This window comes from Xenia sp. Carnegie-2017, unplaced genomic scaffold (assembly GCF_021976095.1).
Source record: "Xenia sp. Carnegie-2017 unplaced genomic scaffold, XeniaSp_v1 HiC_scaffold_22, whole genome shotgun sequence".
NCBI lineage: Eukaryota > Metazoa > Cnidaria > Anthozoa > Malacalcyonacea > Xeniidae > Xenia > Xenia sp. Carnegie-2017.
This window is the reverse complement of record NW_025813485.1, coordinates 890,812-910,351: the sequence shown is the minus strand read 5'-3', so window position 1 is coordinate 910,351 and position 19,540 is coordinate 890,812. Positions and strand designations below refer to the sequence as shown.

Sequence of the window (19,540 nt, the reverse complement as noted above, 5' to 3'; positions counted from 1 at the left end):
TACGTCCCTATTTTTCGATCAACCAATCAAGCCACTTCTTTCTATTTTCTTACATATATATGCAATTGTGCATTAAGTAAATTTTAAGATAGAAAAACATATATAGATCAAGCTAAAAGATCTTCATAACATCGCGATTCGTGAAAAGCATGAAATCCAATTTTTTTTATCTAAAAGTCAACTGTAAAATCCAGGGAGTATTTTGTCGTGAAAAAACTTATTAAATGCTACAAGTCTTGCTTGGTGGAATGTCTTCGATTGTACTAGCTTTTACGTATAATATTGAACACCTTTCTCGACGATACGATAGCTTTTTTTTCATATTTGTTTCTTTTTGAAATAGCATAAGACCTGAAGATTTTTTAAACGTATGCCTCAGCCATATGTGAACGTATTCTATCTTCCGGTTTCTGTTGTACTTTGGAATTGTACACATCACTAATGCAGCAAAATGCCCTTTATTTCTTTTCTTGAATTATTGAATAGTAATCCGAAGGTGTAACTTTTTATTTTACTTCTTTGGCTATCTCATCAATAATGGAAACTTTTTCAAAGATGTAAATCATCATTAAGAGCAATAAACATTAAACAATAAAAATATATATGAAGCAAGTGTAATTATATATTCGGGTTGTAATTACCGACTGTCGTGTTTTCATGTATGAGCTTGTGAGGCACAAGCTTAAAAATATGTTTTGTTTGGGGGAGTACAAAAATTTCTGAGAGGTGAAATACAAAATTGCATTGAATGTGGATATAGTGTAAGTGTTTTAAGGCCGTTCTATTCAATATTTAAAGAAGAGGGGGGGTGGGAGACACTATTAGGTTGCAAGTTAAATATTTAGATGGTTACGTGCCTCCCTCAGGTTTAATTTTGCCCTTAGCAACACCGCTATCGTACCCTCCTCCAGGCTACTCTTGCCTTTAGCAAAACCACTATCGTACCCTTCTCCAGGCTACTCTAGCCCTTAGCAACACCACTATCGTACCCTCCTCCAGGCTACTCTTGTCCTTAGCAACACCACTATCGTACCCTACCCCAGACTACTCTTGCCCTTAGCAACACCACTATCGTACCCTCCCCAGGCTACTCTTGCCCTTAGCAACACCACTATCGTACCCTCCCCCAGGCTACTCTTGCCCTTAGCAACACCATCGTTCAACACATGCACTTATGAAGTACTTAAAGAAAACTAAACATGGGAATGAATACGCTTTTTCCATTGTACTAACTCTCTGCATATTCTTTCAAATATTTTTCCATTCGGTATTACACTTTTGCTTTTGCATGTAGTTGAAATTTTTATTCTGATTTTTGCTCGAATCGGAACTATAACGTCAATTTGATAAAATAACAAACAACATGAAAGACCTTTTTATAATCGTTTCCAGCTGAAGCTTTATGAAAATTTTACCGTGTTATGTTAAAGTGTCCAATTTTCTCTTTCGATTCATAAACAAAATAAAAATATTTGTCCTCAAAATTTTACAAAAAAAATATTAAATGGACGATTATCAATCGACTCTAAACTAAAAATACCGTAAATTTCACTAATACCTTCGTATTTACAAGATCGGTGTTCTTAACTTCTTGAAAAGATACTTAGTTGTGTATAAAGTACACAAGTGGAATTACATCATTTTTACTTTTCATTTGTTCACAGAAAAACTTGTTAGGTAAAATAAAACTTTATATTTCACAGTGTCTTTGCAAATTGCAATTTTTTTTATTACGAACAAGATTTTTTCAAGTCACATTAACGATTCCTTTTCGGAAGAAAAACCGCAATTTCTTTAAACAAAGTAGTAATATTAAATTTTTGGCCCAACAGTATCCAATAAATATATGAATTAAACAAAAATTCCCATCTCCAAAATCTTTATAGCTAGCTAACACGTTTTGCTAAGTTGTCTTTCGGTTTCAACTATAGTTCAGCTTATCGTTGCAAACCAGGTGGTTTACAATAAACAAACTTGTCAAGCATTGTTTCCTAAAGAAAAGGCAAGCGTTTACAAGCAATAAAAGTGGTTTCTTTATTAAAAGACTACGTGCATCTTTTAACAAAAGCCGCACAGAGGGAGTTTGATTAGCGCTCGTCATCGGCGGTAAAGAACAAAACAAAATAATATTAAAAAGATGAAAACATCATTGTTAACAAAGGATGCGAACGACTTAAATAACAAATTCCAGTAAAAATAAAAGCATGGGTTGTTTCTCAATGTATTTCGCTGCAAAGACAGTGATGGTTTATAAAGCAAATACGCCGAACATACTTTAAAAGTATGCATAAACTCGCATTAAAAATGGTCTTCCGGCTTTAAATTGCGTTGATATGTTTTCTCAAATTTATACGATACGCATTTTCTTATGCATTCTTATCTTTTTTATCGCGCAAGATGTGAACATCACGAATCGCCCGTTGGAGTGAAGTACATTTTTTAGATATAAATATTTAAAACAAACTGTTTCATCCGATAATTTGGATCAAAGAAGCGAAAGATTACTCAAGGTGCTGTGTACTAATTACTTTGGAGAAAAAACATAATATGATGTATTTTGAATAATTTTCTTCTTTCCGTTTGCAATAAACTTCAAAGCATTTCGCTGAAGGATTAAATTTTAATCAATACTGTGCAATTCATAGCAAAATTTCTCAAAACAACGATTAGTTTCAAAATGCTTAAACCATATATTGTATGGCAATTATGTGAACTTAACATAAAATATTTATAGAAGATAAAGGCGGCTGCAAACGGCGCGCACTTTTGTCAAGATATGAAAGATGAGATGCATCTTTTGATCAGGATAGAAGTGCATCTCACGTGTATCCTTTGCTGTACGTATTCAGTAATATTGCAGATTGTGTGGCTGAATTTGGTTTGGGAAATTTATTAGCCAAACAATGGCTGCGTGGCAGATTTAGAAATACATTCTCTTTATAACATAGCGTGAACATACAACGATATTATATATTCTTCAACTAAAAAACGACGACTTAAAACAATAATCGTTATTGCGGAAGCAAAATTCTCAAGTTGCTCACTTTAGAATTATCTAAACATTCAATATTCATTGACGCGATGCTGTAGAAACCACCCACTATTTCAAGGAGTTTTTTAATTGCCATTCAGTCGTATTTACTTTTGCCTATTCTTTCCATCAATTTTAGCTATTGTGTTTAGATATGATATAGTTCTAGTTCTTTGTCATGGAAATATTGGACTGCAAACAAATGCATATTATTGAGGTTTTGACAAGTCTTCTTCTTCATTCATAATGCTCAGCTCATGTATATTTTATAAAATCTTATCTTGTGTTAGGCTTTTGATATTTTGTCTTCTCTAATACTATAATTATCTTATTGAAATATTTTTAAAAATTGCAGCAATCATTGTAGATTGATGTTATCCACATTAGAACTTATGCAAAATGATTTATACGGTGTTATTTGGAAATGATTACTTACGCAGCCAAAATTTCCCCTTGATTGAAAATAACTGCAAGACAACGATTATAATATTTTGAATTGTACACATTGTTTCAATTGAAGATGGGACAATACACTGACTTAATTGATAAGGAAAAGGATACAAGTCAGTAAATATTTTCTAAAACTATAAACATGAAAATGACTATATTACAAATTGAATCAGTGAGAATGAAATATATCTTCAGTACTGTCGTCTCAATTTCAATTTTAGAATAATACATAAGCAACAGGTCTGCTCTTCATGTCAGTGTTTGGCCAAGGACAGTTGCACGGTACAGCATACGCTCCAGTTGCAGTGTCGCAATGATGAATATGAGTTTGAGAAGGAGAGTTTGTGAAACCAGTTGAAGAAGGAATCATGGCTGTATGATTTGGTATCGATTGGGATGTCATAGAAGGATAATGGGGGGGATAGTATGGCGACACAGACGCAAGTTCAGGTCTTGATGTATTTCCTTTATAAGCGTGAATATATGAGGTCGTTTCAAGTCTGTTTCTTGGTGACGTAGCTGAAATTGATCTCGTCTTCATGGCTTGTGCATAATCCGCATTCATAAATGATCTTGTAGAAGGAAAATTCGGATATTTTGTCAATGATTCCACCATGGGTTGAAATGGTAAAGGAAATGCGTAGCGGTCTTTCTTCAACAATGATTTTGGTTTACGTCTTGGTCTGTATTTGTAATCAGGATGTTCTTTCATATGTTCTGCTCGAAGACGTCTCGCTTCTTCGACATGTGGTTTCTTATCTTCTTCAGTTAGCTCTTTCCATAATTCACCAAGCTGTTTTGATATTTCGGAGTTATGCATCTTTGGGTTTTCTTCTGCCATTTTCTTTCTCTCTGCACGAGACCAAACCATAAAAGCATTCATTGGACGCTTTATGTGGTTGTCAGACTTTGACGACATTTTTATGACTTTAATGTTGACTAAAATGTGCAAGAAAATCCGACCATAAACAGAGTCAAGATAAGAAACGACAAACTTCAGAAGCAAAAATTTTACATGGAAATTATGGAGTCTGATTTTTTAATAACCGGTAAAATTTAGCTATTTTTACTATTTTATAGCGAATTTTTCGTGTGTCGTACCAGCAACGACAGGATTAAATTTGAGAGTTTTAAATTCATTTTTACTGTTTCCGAAGTTAATGGATCGAAAATATAAATCATTAAATTAAAATTTTGCAACACACTAAAGTTTAAAAATTTCTTAAACAAAAACCTATTTGATTGGATGAATATTTTTTAACAGAGAAATGTTCATTTAGTATTTAAAAGCCTTCGTACCTGCCTACATATATTCATCAGAAATTGATCATGTGCTTGTAACAGAAATACTAACGATTTCTTTTATGTTTTGCTTGCCAAAGACTTCGTTATTAACCCCATCATGAATTCATGATCAACTTTTAAACTATATCGATTCTCAAATAGCTTTCACAAACATCCACATACACTTTATAAAGAAATACTTTTTACAAGTTTAGCACGTTGTTTATATTCTAGTGATCATAAACGGGGATAAGGACTGCCTATGCAAGCTAGAACAAACAAGAAATATGAAAATTACAAAAGTTCTAACAGTTACAACAAAACGATATTTTCTTATAAATTCAGCAAAAGCAGAGCTTGCAGACATTTTAACGAAACAAATGAATTGTTGAAAGGGACAGATTATGTCCTGGCGATTATGTTATTAAACATACTGTGATCTTTTTCAATCACAATTACAAAAAGACATAATACGAAAATATTAAAAGGAAATCTACCTTCCTCTTCTTTCCAGTTTCTTCTTGACAAGTAGATTTTGAATGAACGCTGAAGTTTTTAAACTAATAGGATAGTCAAATGTATTGCTTTCCTTTTCTTGCAAGTGTTTCTCTAAGATGCTTGAGTGCAATGACTCGTTCTTTGTGATCTGCGCCGCTTTACTGTATTAAATTGAATGCTTGTCGGTAAGTTCGGCACAGATCAAAGCCAAAACCTAAAAACGTGATCAAATCAAATTCATGCATCATACAATAAAAAATATTTTAATTTACCAGAAGTACGACGACAGTCTACCATTCTATGTCAAAAGCTAATTTTTAAATGACATCATTTTTAAACTGACAAAAGTGAAAAAAAACAAAAGTTTAATTGGAGAACGGCTTTCTCTTATCTTTCAATGATTTTACGACAATAATTCACACAAGTCATTGACATGTTACAATGCTGGCTTGTCCAAAGACTTGAACACCTCAATTTCAATATTGTGCGTTGTTTGATCATTGGGCGAAAATTTAAATGAACTAATATGTTGGGCAAATATAAGTAAAGGGTTTTACCCCAAACAACATTATTACTTTTTGTTCAGCGTCTAGCTTTTTGTCATTTTATATTGTACATTAACAACTATTGTAACTAAAAATACCACATGAGACATTTATAATAGGATGAAGCTATTGTAATGTAACTGAACTTTAACAAAGCACATTTGAATTGTCTATTTGAAGTGCGTCTTAAACGAACCAACTATTTTGCATCTGCTAGCTTTTTATTAATGAAGTCTGTTATATTTAGGAGTTAGCTGGCTATTTGAAAAATTTTTGCCCAAATTGTATAGCATATTAAATATTATTTAACAATATTCACATAAATAGTGTTTTTTACACACGACTTTATTACATATGACGATTCACATCTTTTTCAACGAATGTAACAGTTGTTGAAATTACACGAACCATATAAGCGTTAACATAACAATGCATCCATAAATCGCTCTAATATTCACTTCAAAAATTTTGTTAACTTCATTTATTTTTCTTTACTTTACCGCTTATATTAAATTTCAATGCACCTGTGTTGAGTAACATTTATAAACTTGCTTGTATGCAGTGTCTTGAATTTGCTTTGAATAAAGGCATTGTTATCAAAAAAAACAGCCATAAAGCACAAGCTGTTCTCCTACAAAAGATTATACCTTTGTTTCACTCTACCCCCGGATAGAAAAATAAATGGCAACAATGCTTGAAACAATCATCATTTTACGCTTCTTAAAGTCAGCTTTTTGTATTTAAATTTTTGGTCTTCAACTTATTTCTGCTACTTCTTTCCCGTGTGAAGCAAGCGCTTCAAAAGGGTTACAATTGAATTGAGTACAATTGCGATATTATTGGAACGTTTTTGGTTGTCATGGCGTAAAAATACACAGTGTAAGTGTCACAGACATGAGCAGTTCCACAATTTACGCCCAACTGTTATATCTCAATCTGTTAACGTGTCAAGCTTGCTTGAGCCAGAAAGTATTGGAAGTATAATGTACAATGTTCTTATACATCTCATGTGTTATTGATTTTATAGAATAAAACTTGGAGAACTTTAATATCTAAGATCTTTTGATTTTCTTTACACTATATAAGAAATATTTATTTTTGCTGTTCTTGCATGTTATTCTCCAAAAGTTCAGCCAAACAATTAAATAAAGTTCATAGCTACAAAGTTGTGTATGATACAACATAAGCGAATGATAGGTATCAAAACTAGAGTTTTTACAACCACATCGTTTAAGCGGTCAAAGAATGTTCGTATTTTGAATAGATTTTGAGATAAGGTTGCACCTACGCATTTTAGATTTAATTGTTTTATGATTATATAGGTAAAGAATGAAACGAAGTTGACAAAAATATCCATGAAGTAAAAGTATAACACTGATGTACTTTATTTTCTTGATGAAATTTCTTGATAACTTTACTTTATTCAAATATATGCAAAGTGCTTCTTTCGCGGTTCCGCCAAACAAATTAGCTTTTCTTTCAAAACTAAGTATATTACATTAAAAATTTATGGCGAGAATTGAAGTGGGAACTATTTGAATTACTTATAATAATGATAAATACAATACTACAGACTTAACATCTAAAATACCACATGTTCACCTGACGAAAAAACTAATTTACATCCATTCTTTGCGTCAACAAAAATACATCGAATCTGAAACACTAGAAAAATTAATTGGAGAATTCTTCCTGGATAAAATGACACGAAATGAAGCCGACGATATACGAAATGATTAGCGTAATGAAGTCAGTTTTTATAGTGTTTTCAAAACAGAGATTTTAATTGTTGCAGTTGCAAACAGGGACACCTGCACAAGTCAAGATTTTTGATTCAAATATTGAAACATGTGAACAATGGGAAAAAATACTCGGAGAATTGATCATATTTCATTATAAAGCTAATATATACGATCAAATTTCTTGCCAAATATGTATTCTTTCATATTGTATCGTTTGAGCTAAAGTTATCACTTCATGCAATCAATAAATCACCCACGAATAGTTCCTTTAGCGTTATCGATAAATTTTATAAAGGCATATTCAAAATAAAGTATTTTCAACTGTGTGCACAAAGACAAATTTATATAAAATAAAATTTTTTATAAAAAGCAATCACACCCCGGTAAAATCATTCATTTATGATAATTCATAATCCTTTCTTACACAAAATGCGCATGTACATCGACTGAAATCAAATGCCATGGTATGTCTCAAGAACCGACATCATCTTTGAAAAGCAATTTTACAGCTAGCTAGCCACACACATATACACACACACACACACACATAAATGTTATGAAAATATTATATTTATGTTGCCAGTTACAATTTAGTTGTCGAAACGTTAAATTAACCGCAAAAACAAGAAAGAAACAAAGAGAAATTTTGGTTTCGAGGCAATCCGTTAAGTTTTAGTAGACAATAGTCGTATTCTTTTTAGAGATATTAAATGCAGGTGACTAACAGTAAAGCAAGCGTTTATATTAAAGTTGCTATTGCACGAAGGCATCACAAAATGCTATTATGAGAAACGTCAGGTGGCTGTACTAGAGACAAGCGATTCAATCAGTTTTATATATGCATAGATTTCCAACTCAAACTTCATATATCCTCTTTACATTTAAAACCAACAAATAATATAGCTCGTCTCTTGATTAATTACCAAAATATTGATGCAAACTGAAAAACATCCTTTACACCATCACTACACTCGACACAATAGTTTATACTTTTATTTATATATTCACAATTCCCTGGCATAACAAAGGAAAATGAGAACGTGTGTTCGACAGATTTTTCCACCTTTCTAGAAGCTTGTTTCACTCTCTCTGGATCTGGGAAAGAGTCAGCCTGTCAGGTACATATATAACACTAATTTGTACTTCCAAACAACCCCCAAAAATAAATAAAGTTTTTCATTATAAATGCCAACGCCAATGCAGGATTTTTCATTAAAAACTTTTTATTTCTATAATCCATACTTTGGAGGTCATTTATAAGTTCTATATCTCTACATAATTGAGATTCACAAACACTTTCTTTGTGCTTGAGAAAATATAGCTTTGTAGCATGTTCCTAGTTATCCTTCTTTTGGTAATAAATTTCAATTTATGCACAACCTCTATCATATATTATCAATCACACCCAATTTCTTCATTTCGCTTTCGTATCAATAAATGTATAGCTGAGTACAACATAAAGCTTTTTAACGTAAAGAATACAAAACGCTGTTTGTCAAACTTTATTTATGTAGTTTTATGACAACTAACAATCTTAGCGAGAATGAAAATACCCATGCAATTCTTAATCATGACTGCTCAGTAACAGAAACGTTTGAAATTAAAACAAAAAAATTCGGAACGTCACCGGTTCTAAAATACTTACAGTTGATACACAAACCTATAAATTGCAGAAGCTCCTGTATTCTTCTAGCGCTGGGAAATCTTCTAAGTGAGAGATGAAATATATATACAACATAGACCCTACACTATATCAATACATTTAACACTTAAAGGTAGAATTAATCAAAATGAAACTGGGTCTAGATTAGAGAAGTGTTTCGGTCAATTTCGGGTAATTTGCTCGATATATTTAGACTGATTTCAATGAAATAAGTTGGTCAGCTATTGATTTTTTGTCGTGAACAGAATTATCGTTGAATTAAGACTGTGACGGTTTACTATGGAGCTTTTTCATTGATAAAATTATTTATGCTTTATAACATTTTCTTCGGTTGTTTATTTTAAATTATCCTTATGACATCGAAGTTTAATTAATTCATGCTTCATTTAGCTTTGTGTTCCAAGCTTAGTGGAGGCTTGTTAAAATACATTTGATAGCCATCTTTTAATTAATCTCAACTCACATGCAATGTCAATACAGTTCAATTTTTCCAAGTTTAACAGGAACATATGAGTATTCGATACCCGATTGACAAAGTTTTTACCAATAACTTTTGATTTAGATATTTTTGATCAAACGAGAGCCGATAGATTTTTTAATTGTAAAATAAAATTGTTGTTTCATGTCATAAATTACAAAGTTTTGAATCAATACGACTTATTTGAGCTGTAATGAAAAAATATAAACATGTCTTAACGTATAATTGAACAATGGTCATTAATACATCATTGGATTATTTGTTTCATTTGAAATAACTTGTGGGATTTAATGGGTTTACGTTGTACACAAAGGGTTTTCATGAGTTTACCTTGTACACATAGGAGAAAATCTCACTGGTTATTAAAAAAACAAAACATTATTTTAGCAAAAATTTATAATTACACATCGACATAGATAAGAGATAATTAAAACAATTTCTTTGATTTGTGATAAACTATTTCTGAAAAAGAACTTTTATGTGTCCTGAAATATAACGCAGACATTTATTAAATTCTTAACACCCTACATAAAATGCAACAAAATAAAGTAACCTAACGCTCAAAACTAATAAGTTCTGCAAATCTTTTAACAAGAGATTTCTTCAATTTGTTTACATATCATTTCATAACATACGAATTTAACTACATTTTTATTGAATTCTACTTTAAAGAGATTTCTCATTGACATTCATATAACACAAACGTTGTGAATTCTTTCAGTTGTCTTTTCAACTGCAAGTCACATGCACATACTTCGTAAAAATAACTTAATTACTAATGCTTCCAGTATAACAATAAAATAACATGATGATTCTTGAGACAATTTTCGTTTCTGACTAAGGCACTTAACGAGAAACAATATATCATGTATACAGTGGTTTCCAACAAAGTTGTCCATACGTAAAGAAGTTCTGTTTTTAATGATCATCCCTACACAGAAGTTCTCTGTACAATTATATCCTATACAGTGGTTCCTCGCATAAGTTCTCTATATAAATGTTCTCTATAGAAACAGTCATCTTTACAACAAACAACAAAAAAATCTGAAAGATTCCAGAAATTCTGAAACGCTGAACGACAGTTATTGGCACATGTCATACATCAAACAACAAAACATTGCAAACTATATGTTCAAATTTCTGCTTTCATCCTGATTTCATTTTAATGAATGGTAAAATACTTAAAAAGAAAATGTTCGTTATGATTGGCCATTTATGTTCAAAGATCACGTGATTCTCAAACATAAATGTGGAGATGTTGAGAGCCCAGGTAGCCGCGCTACAAGCCAAAAGCTTCAAAAGGCAATTGCAAACTGTAAACAAAAGAGCTTATGTGCATTTCAAAAAAGTATGAAATGGAAATCTTTCCAACGACATATTGCAATATTTAAAAAGTAGAATTTCTGAACAACTGGGTTGGAATGAATATGAAAGTAAATAGCTATTTTGCACAACGACTTTCGACCGCTAAAGTATGACAAAATTGAGATAAACCTAGTAGCAATTACTATGAAATTTCTTTCGAAATGATCCAGAACAATATAATTACCACATTAACCACTGAATTACAATATTTATGCTCGTCCACAAAAGCAACAAAATCAGTAAAAACACAATTTCTTTCTTTCTTACATTTGCCATCGTTAAAAAAAATTAACGAGCTAAAAACTTAAATTAACAGTTTATAATCATGAATCGGCGTCGTTTTTCAAAAAAAAGTAATATTTGACCTGTTCATTTATTTATTCCTCTGTAGTTATTACAACTAACGAATTTTAAATTCTAGACTTTCCATTAGTCGTTTTTGTTCTTCCAATAAACTATTTATCCTCACCTTTCTGTTGCCTAAACTAACCAACAGTTTATCTGCATCAATATGTTCCCCAGACTTTTCAAGATCCGTAACAAATTTATCGTAATCATCATTAACTTCATTTTCAAAATCGAAGTCATCAATTTCCAAAGATAATTCTTGACACGTCAATGCTCCATAGTGATGAATGTGTTTTAAGTCATTTGAACGTTCCGCACAACTTCCACTTGAAAAGTCGTACTTATTTGAAATATTTTTATCGTTGGTCTCTCGATTTACATCATTTTGAATCAATTCTTTTGTAACTCTCATATTTTCATTCACTGACTTATTTCCATTCACACGTTTCAATTTTTCCAATTCGTTTTTTCCCCAATCCCAATTATTCATTTTGCAAGTTAATTTTTCTTTCTCGCTTTCAATCATTGAAGTGTCTGTATTCTCTCTCGATAAATCTTGAGGATTTGCACTGTAAAAAAGCCCATTTTCATCAGGTTTAAGACCACTCACCTTCAAGTCAGGCGAATATTCTTGAAGGGATCCGGGTTTCCTCAAGAAAGGCGAACTCCGTTTTGGATACTGTAAAGAGCTCAGCTGCTTTTCCTCTTTGCCTAAATTACAAATTAAAGCAAAAATTCAATTGCACGTTATAATCTATAATAAACCAACACACGACAAAAGCTGCTCATATGTGACATGCTATAAAATATACGAAGAAAATGTAAGTAACAAAGTACACACGACTTACAGTGTATTAATGCAATGTGTAACACGATATAACACAGTATAACATGGTATAACACATCATTACTCAGAATATCATGGCGTAACATAATTTAACATGAATAAAAGAATATCACCCTCCAAAATTTAAATTTGGTGATTTGGTCATCCACAATTTTAAATTCTACTTCACTAAGTGCAATAGCGCAATGTGTATAGAAATAGAGATATTTTTTCTCCACCAATAATGCAGGCAATATAAAAATAAAATTTTCACATTCTTTACAAATGAACAATGATAGAATAAACTATAAACTTAACCACAGCGTTGGAAACTCCAGGACCGCACAGAAAATATTATACTAAGTATCTGAATACTAACCGCGATGGGCGAACATTTTTGCAGGAAATTGTGAAATATTGACCTGCAAACCGGTTTCTATAGAGAAAATAGTAAAAACTGTATTGCCAGCATCGCACAACTGCTGTATTTGAGTGTGAATAAATTGTCTTCAAAATGTTTGATTTATGTGATGGTAATGTTGCGATAGAAACATCTAATGAGAAAGCTATAGAATCCAGTTTTCTGTGTTGCATTTGTTTTCTTGTCGACAAAGTCATCATTTTTGGACCTCACACGGACCACGATGTCAAACAAACCATTTTTGTCAAACATACCAAATTATTTTGGTCATTTGGAATTTTTTTTGTCTGTTAGATCTATTTTTTCCTCTGACTAATTAAAGATAAATGGTTGTTTTACGTGATAAGATTTGTAAATTGATACGATAGTCATAAAACATTCCGACGCGTTATGGCTGTATAAAAGCATAAAAATATAATGTTTTTTAATGATTAGTCACTTACCTTTATATCGAAGACACTTCTCCAATGTTGTTTTTGATCCCTGAAAAAAAGAGTGTCTTTAATAATCAGTGCCATTTTGGCGTTTTTAGTCGTGTTAAACAACAAGGTTGCAGATGCCACTAACACACACAGACCATATAAACAAGTCAAATATACATAAGACGTAGAAGCAAACAATCGTTTCAACAAAATTTCATATCAATGGTCAAACCTAGCTGGAAATTAAAGTGCTTATGCCATGTGACTCAATTCAATATTTTCTTTCAAAGGAGTTCGTCTCCGGAATGCTTTTATGGCATAAAAGACTCTTCTTCTCGTTTTTAAAAATTTCAGACGCATATTTGGAGCGTTTTTCACAAATATCAGAAACTTTCATTGTATTTTTAACTATGCATGATTTCAAAAACGCCAAAATCATGAAGAAATTGATGGCTTGAAGACGATTTTTCAAAACTAAGATATTAGTGACCTTAAGATTTAACGACGCGCTCATATACAACGCGAGCGGAAATGAATTTTAAACCAATGCGCATGTGCGTGCGTCGTTGAGTTTTGTCTTGCTTCTACAACGCGGCGTCTTTGCTTAATCCCACGTCGTCCTAGATCGAAGGTGGAATTTTTCACAAAAAAAGTTTTAAAGTAAGTTTTTCAGCTTTTAATTCACCTGTTACAATTGTCTGTGGAGTCTGGTATGTGATTGATGTGTTGATATTTATCTGTGAGTAAAATATGTTTACATTTTTGCTTTTAGCAAGGCAAGAAAATGGCAGAACAGTTTTCATCAGCATCAAGTGATTGCTCATCAAGCACACCACTAAATTCATCGTGATTTAAATTAATTGTTTAGCTAAATTAACATCCAGTGGCTTTGAAATTTGTCTTACTTTGTAATAACGGTACTGATATATCAATTTTGGCCACTATATATTTCTAAATTGTTCTTTGAACGCGAAATATCATACAAAAGCGCAAATTCTTCTTCGTTTATCAAAGCGGCGTCATACGCAACAGCTATAGCATTTTTTGTTTTTTTGAAGGAGGCCATTTTTTTGAAAGTATAGGTAGTGAACTCACAAGTTCGCGTCGTTAAGGAAATCCAATCTTAATGACTTAACTTACAATGACACGCGGACGCATGCGCACCAGGCCATGCGCGCCAAACTCGCGTCGTTGTAACGCGCGTCGTGAAATCTTAAGGTCCCTATTACTTGGTGGTAGACGGTGCTCATGCGCAAAAACTGCTCATAGAGACCAAAATTGTAATGAAATTATCTTGCTATTTCACTCGTGAAAATAATGATAACGCAAAATGCGAGTCAACAACTTGCTATTTGATAGTATTATCGCGCACACCAGCGATGAAAAATATTCAATAAACAATTAAATGTCAATACACTATCATGGCACATGTCATTTGAGATTGAATAAAGCATTTTCACATGACATGAATTGCACACATACTTTGTAATAAAATGTCGTCGGATGAAACTGATGAAAAAAAAAAAAATACAAGTCACGATATTCCGTTAAATTGTTCGAAAAATGAATAATAAAACGTCCAATCTTATCATAAATGTGACGTTCAATCTTGAATAATCTACACTTAAAGATTTTACCAAATTGAAAAACTTGTTTTTCGTTGATAAGACCCTACACAAACTTAATCTTAATTGGTGCTAAGCGTTTTACCGCTGGATTATCCAAGAACATCAATTAATGAAAAAATTTTCATATCACAAACTGTGGAATGTTGTAGTCTCGTCAATTCAAACTTACTGAGCAATGTACTGCAACATTATCTCCATGCGATGTTGTATTTGCAGCAATAATCTCTTTGGAGGACAGTTTTGATGTATTTGATTCGTTAAGTCCAGTTTGAAGAGTACAACATTCGGGCATTTCAGGATTTCTTGTATTTAAGCTGGAGTTTACCTCACATTTAATTATTCCATCGCTCAAATGATGTGATTCACTTGTTTTGAGATGTTTTGAAATTGTTTTTGACGCTTCTGTCTTTTCAAGAGGCTTTTCACAACATTCGTTGCCGTGTACCAAAAATTTGCAATCTGTTTGTGCTTGCAGTTTGTCGTTAGAACTTATTTTAAAAGTTTTTCCCTCAGACACGAAAACGGATGTCCTTGATGTTTTCCTTGACGGTGTTGTATGTCGAAGAGAGGATATCTTCTGCGTTGAATACGATATCTGTGGCTCAATCTTGCCTTGAGAAATTGTTCCAAATTTTACAAGTTGTGGAAATGATTCGTTTTGCGTTGATTTTTGAGGCAATGGTGTAGCAAATTTGTTTATTTCTTGCGACACTGTCGGCCTGAAATGCTGGGGTAACCGCAATCTATAAGCCGGACGTTCTTTCCACACCGCGCCAGTTGAACTTGCACGTGATAATTTTTTCGACTGGTAGTTCGTAGTGACTGTATTTCTCATCGCAGATGTTGAGCGTGGAATAATGTTATAACCATAACGATAAGACGCCGGCATTTTTTCAAGTAAAAATGGTGAATGACTAGGTCTTATTTGATGGTTAAGCAGATGATTATCGTTAAACGCGAATGAATTCGGTTGGCAATAAGCTGTAAGATTTGATCCATAAATGAAAGGTTCATTTTTGTTAAAATATTGTGCTCCACCATAACGCGGTATATATGGCGAAGAATTTCTCCAAGTAAAGCCAGTAAAACGAGGATCGTACATAATCCTTAAAGTATATATGTTCACACAGGGTTTAATAAACCACTTGAAATGCACGAGAGCGGAAGGCAAGTCTAAAACTGCTCTTATGATGAAGGCGTTTTCATAACAAAACTTAATCTTACGTGTTTCGTACAGAGAATATTGTAAACATTGATGATAAACAGAGATAAAAGAAACAATGATTGTAAAACGATCAAATAACTATTAGGAATACAACACATTGTCACAACTGACAAATGCAAACAATATTTATAAAGCACAAGCGTGTTTTAACTTTTTTCACATGCTTTGCTTTCGTGGAATATATCTCCAAACGAATAGCAAAAATAGTTAATCAAATATACAACTATTGAAGACATATCGTTATGAAAAGCGTATTGCTTTTTAATAATGTTGAAAATCATTATGTAAGTTCAATTGTTGGACTTCCGGCATTAAGCCGTCGATCTCTCACAACAAATTTGAAATATTTGTAAAATATGATAAACTTACCAGGCCGAAAATCACTCAAATCAAGTCTTGTAATCCTTTCGCTATCTTTTGCCTCGTAACAAACATGTTATATCCAAATTCAATTTAAATGAAGCTTTGTGACATAAATATGATCTGTGATGCATAATTTTTACGCTTTGTGACAACACGAAGCCTCGTTTACACCAACACATGTGCCTTCATATTATTGGTGGAAAAAGACATATGGTTCATAAACATATGATAATTTCTTAAAAAAGTAAAATTTTATTTTTAATAATATAAATACAAGGATAAGCGATGTTTAATGCACCGCACAAAAAAATCACGCATAGTAAATATAATAAAAAAGTCGAAACTTTGCGTGTCTCCATGTTCCCAGTTGCTACGCCACTTTAGTGGAACAAGTAGTTTTAAAATAGTAGCTAGAGACTTGCTGAGTGGAATAAAAATTAATACCCAACATAAAGTTTTAGAGCCATAGAAATAGACCAAAAATTGTAAAATTGAATTTATTGTGACGTTTCGTTTTTACTAAAGACATCTTCAGACAATTAATAAATAGGATGTTAAGACAAGATATTATATTTACAAAAAATTTTAAATTACTACTAAAGGAGGCGGTGTCAAATGGATTATAAGATAACGAAGTTAGGAAGTAAAATAAAGTGAAAATAAAAGAGATTAAGTAGAATGGAACTTCCTTGCACGTTAAGTGAAGGCTTGTATTTATTGATTAGAAGGCTCTCATGAATGGAGAGGTCATAGGAAACGTTAATGTGAGCAAAAATGCTCGATAACGCAGGGTGGGAAACTTGGTTGCCTGTAAGGGGGTATATACCCAAGTGCTCCGAAAATCTGGTGTGTAGATGACGTGTGTGTTGACCCACATACGAGGCGTTGCAGCTTCGACATTTGAATAAATAGACTACACCAGATCTCAGCGGTTTGGGAATTTTGTCCTTAAAGAAGAGATACGTTGGGAAGGGCGGAAAACAAATTTAATAGATATATGTGGGAAGGCTGCAGCACAAAGGCTATTGATTTTTGTGCGAATTTGAAGGGAGTGCGTGCCGGTGAAAGAAAGACAAAATAGATGGGCATTTTGTGAGCAGTCAAAACAGGTGGTTTGGGGGCAAAGGTGTTGTTAAGGAAGCGACGTGTGATTTAGTCAATTATACGTGAAGGATAACCGTTTTTGGTGAGTGACTTTCTGGTAAATTCGAGTTGTGTATGAAAATTTTCGTAAGTAGAGCAAAGATTGAAGATGCGGTGAAGTAAGCAGGAGACTAATGAAAGTTTGTAAGTAAGTGGGATGAAGCTGTGGAAGTTAGTGAAAAGGCCAGTGAAAGTAGGTTTGCGGTAGACGGAAGTGGTGAATTTTTCATTTGTGCGAGAGATGTCAATGTCAAGAAATGATAGTTTTCTGTTTTGTTCGACTTCAGCTGTGAATGTAATGTTCGGGTGTTGTCGGCTCAGATAGTCAAGAAAGAGAGCGACGTGATAGGAGGAATGAAAGAGTAAAAAACAGTCGTCAATGTAGCGTCGGTAAAATAGTGGTTTGAATGAAGAAGGACATTGATTCAGCCAGGATTGTACGTGAGAAGACATAAATATATCAGCAAAGAGAGGGCCCAACGGACTGCCCATAGCCACACCATCAATTTGCTGGTACGTTTGCCCGTTAAAGACGAAGTGACAATTCTTAACAGCTAGAGAGAGTAGTTTTTCAAATTCTGTTGCAATGAGTCCGTTGAAGTACTGGTGGTTGTTAAAAATGCTATTGGATATTATGCAGATGGTTTCATAAACAGGTATGTTAGTAAATAGGGATACGACATGAAAACTAGCAAGGACAACATTACTGGAGTTGACATCGCAATTTAGGATTTCTTCAACAAAGGAGAATGAGTCTTTAATGATGAGGTTGCTTATAGTGAAGGGTTTTAGGAGTGGGATGAAAAACTTTGCTAAATTAAGCGAATAGTGATTAATGGAAGAAAAAATGGGTCTGAGAGGGATGTTTCAGACCTAACCACTGCATCGAGCCAACAATTTTGCAGTGAACAAACACATAGCTCAAATAAAAAATATTGCCATTGAATGTTATAAAGTGTGATAGCTCTTCGTAGCTTGCGAAATACTCATACTCTTCTCAGGTCTTTTTGCTGATTTATGAACGCCACAAACAGTTTCTATCTGTAGTTTCAGTCCGTTTAAAATGACATGAGCGTTTTTCAAGGGTTGTATAAAAATTTGCAATATTTATCAGGGGCGTAGGAAGCATAGGTATCAGAGATAAGCTATGCGGAAAGTAAATTTTTAATGAAAATATGAGAGCTCAAAATATACTAATTTCACTATATTCTCAATATGAATATTACAGCCCAACATAAGCAATTTGGTTTTGTGAAATTTATTAAAATAGTGACGTTTCGTCTTAACTCAAGACTTCTTCAGACTAATAAGGAAGTTAATAAGAAATATATATACATATAACCGTACGTCCTGTGTCCCAAATGCAGGAGTCACCATTGCACTGTGGTGATAGCCGGGAGGGCACACTGTATACACACTTTGTATATATATATGTATATATATATATAATATATATGTGCAGTGGTGTTGAGAAAATCACAAAACTACAGATTCATCCCGACAAGCCTGTTTCGTGATTGCTCACTAAATCCCCTGAAGAGTGAGAAATCACGAAACAGGCTTGTCGGGATGAATCTGTAGTTTTGTGATTTTTTCTCAACACCACTACACATATTTACGCTCTGTTCTCAGGCATCGAGCACTGTTTTATACGGAGAATCATCAAATATAAATATCCTATATATAATATGTATATTTAGTTATTTACAAAGTTAGAGGTATCATATTACTGTAAATGGGTTAGTGTGATGTGATGTATAGTTAGGACTTAGGTTGAGGTGTTGAGACTAGAAAAGCTTGTTAACTTCCTTGTTAATCTGAAGATGTCTTGAGTCAAGACAAAACGTCTTGAACTATTTTAGTAAGTTTCACAAAACCAAATTGCTTATGACTATGTTCGAAATTATATGTTGGGTTGTAATATTTAATTATTTATATTGAGAATCCGTTTCATGTTTGTAAATGTAGATCGTACATATGGAAAATGACTGTAAATAGGTGTATGGTGGAGAAATGAAAACTGGACTCATGACTGTAAATAGATCAATGGTGGAGAAATGAAAAATAATTTTAATAAAGACACATTGGTCACTGTAAAATGTGGTCAA

General features: G+C 32.9%; 2 protein-coding genes and 1 long non-coding RNA gene across 5 annotated transcripts; 1 reads left to right on the top strand and 2 right to left on the bottom strand.

Moving 5' to 3' along the window:
- Window positions 1-3,512: 3,512 nt before the first annotated feature.
- Window positions 3,513-5,534, bottom strand: LOC124446886 (transcription factor Sox-14-like). Of its 2 annotated transcripts, XM_046997770.1 has the most exons (3): window positions 5,263-5,534; window positions 4,781-5,034; window positions 3,513-4,420 (listed from the first exon to the last, which is right to left on the bottom strand). In XM_046997770.1, exon 3 carries the CDS (start codon window positions 4,398-4,400, stop codon window positions 3,699-3,701), a length of 702 nt encoding a protein of 233 aa, XP_046853726.1. In that variant the 5' UTR covers window positions 4,401-4,420; window positions 4,781-5,034; window positions 5,263-5,534; the 3' UTR covers window positions 3,513-3,698. The 2 variants fall into 2 exon arrangements, with proteins under 2 accessions (XP_046853726.1, XP_046853725.1); XM_046997769.1 differs by lacking the exon at window positions 4,781-5,034 and having other exon boundaries at window positions 5,263-5,530.
- A 5,676-nt stretch (window positions 5,535-11,210) lies between these two features.
- On the bottom strand, window positions 11,211-16,452 carry LOC124446826. Of its 2 annotated transcripts, XM_046997708.1 has the most exons (5): window positions 16,296-16,452; window positions 14,871-15,807; window positions 13,095-13,134; window positions 12,610-12,666; window positions 11,211-12,115 (listed from the first exon to the last, which is right to left on the bottom strand). In XM_046997708.1, the coding sequence occupies exons 2-5, from the start codon at window positions 15,801-15,803 to the stop codon at window positions 11,457-11,459; spliced, it is 1,689 nt and encodes a 562-aa protein (XP_046853664.1). In that variant the 5' UTR covers window positions 15,804-15,807; window positions 16,296-16,452; the 3' UTR covers window positions 11,211-11,456. The 2 variants fall into 2 exon arrangements, with proteins under 2 accessions (XP_046853664.1, XP_046853665.1); XM_046997709.1 differs by lacking the exon at window positions 12,610-12,666 and having other exon boundaries at window positions 16,296-16,450.
- LOC124446828 lies at window positions 13,589-14,067 on the top strand. The gene is made up of 2 exons (XR_006948539.1): window positions 13,589-13,733; window positions 13,846-14,067. It is a non-coding gene; the product is annotated as an uncharacterized LOC124446828 (long non-coding RNA).
- Window positions 16,453-19,540: the final 3,088 nt, after the last annotated feature.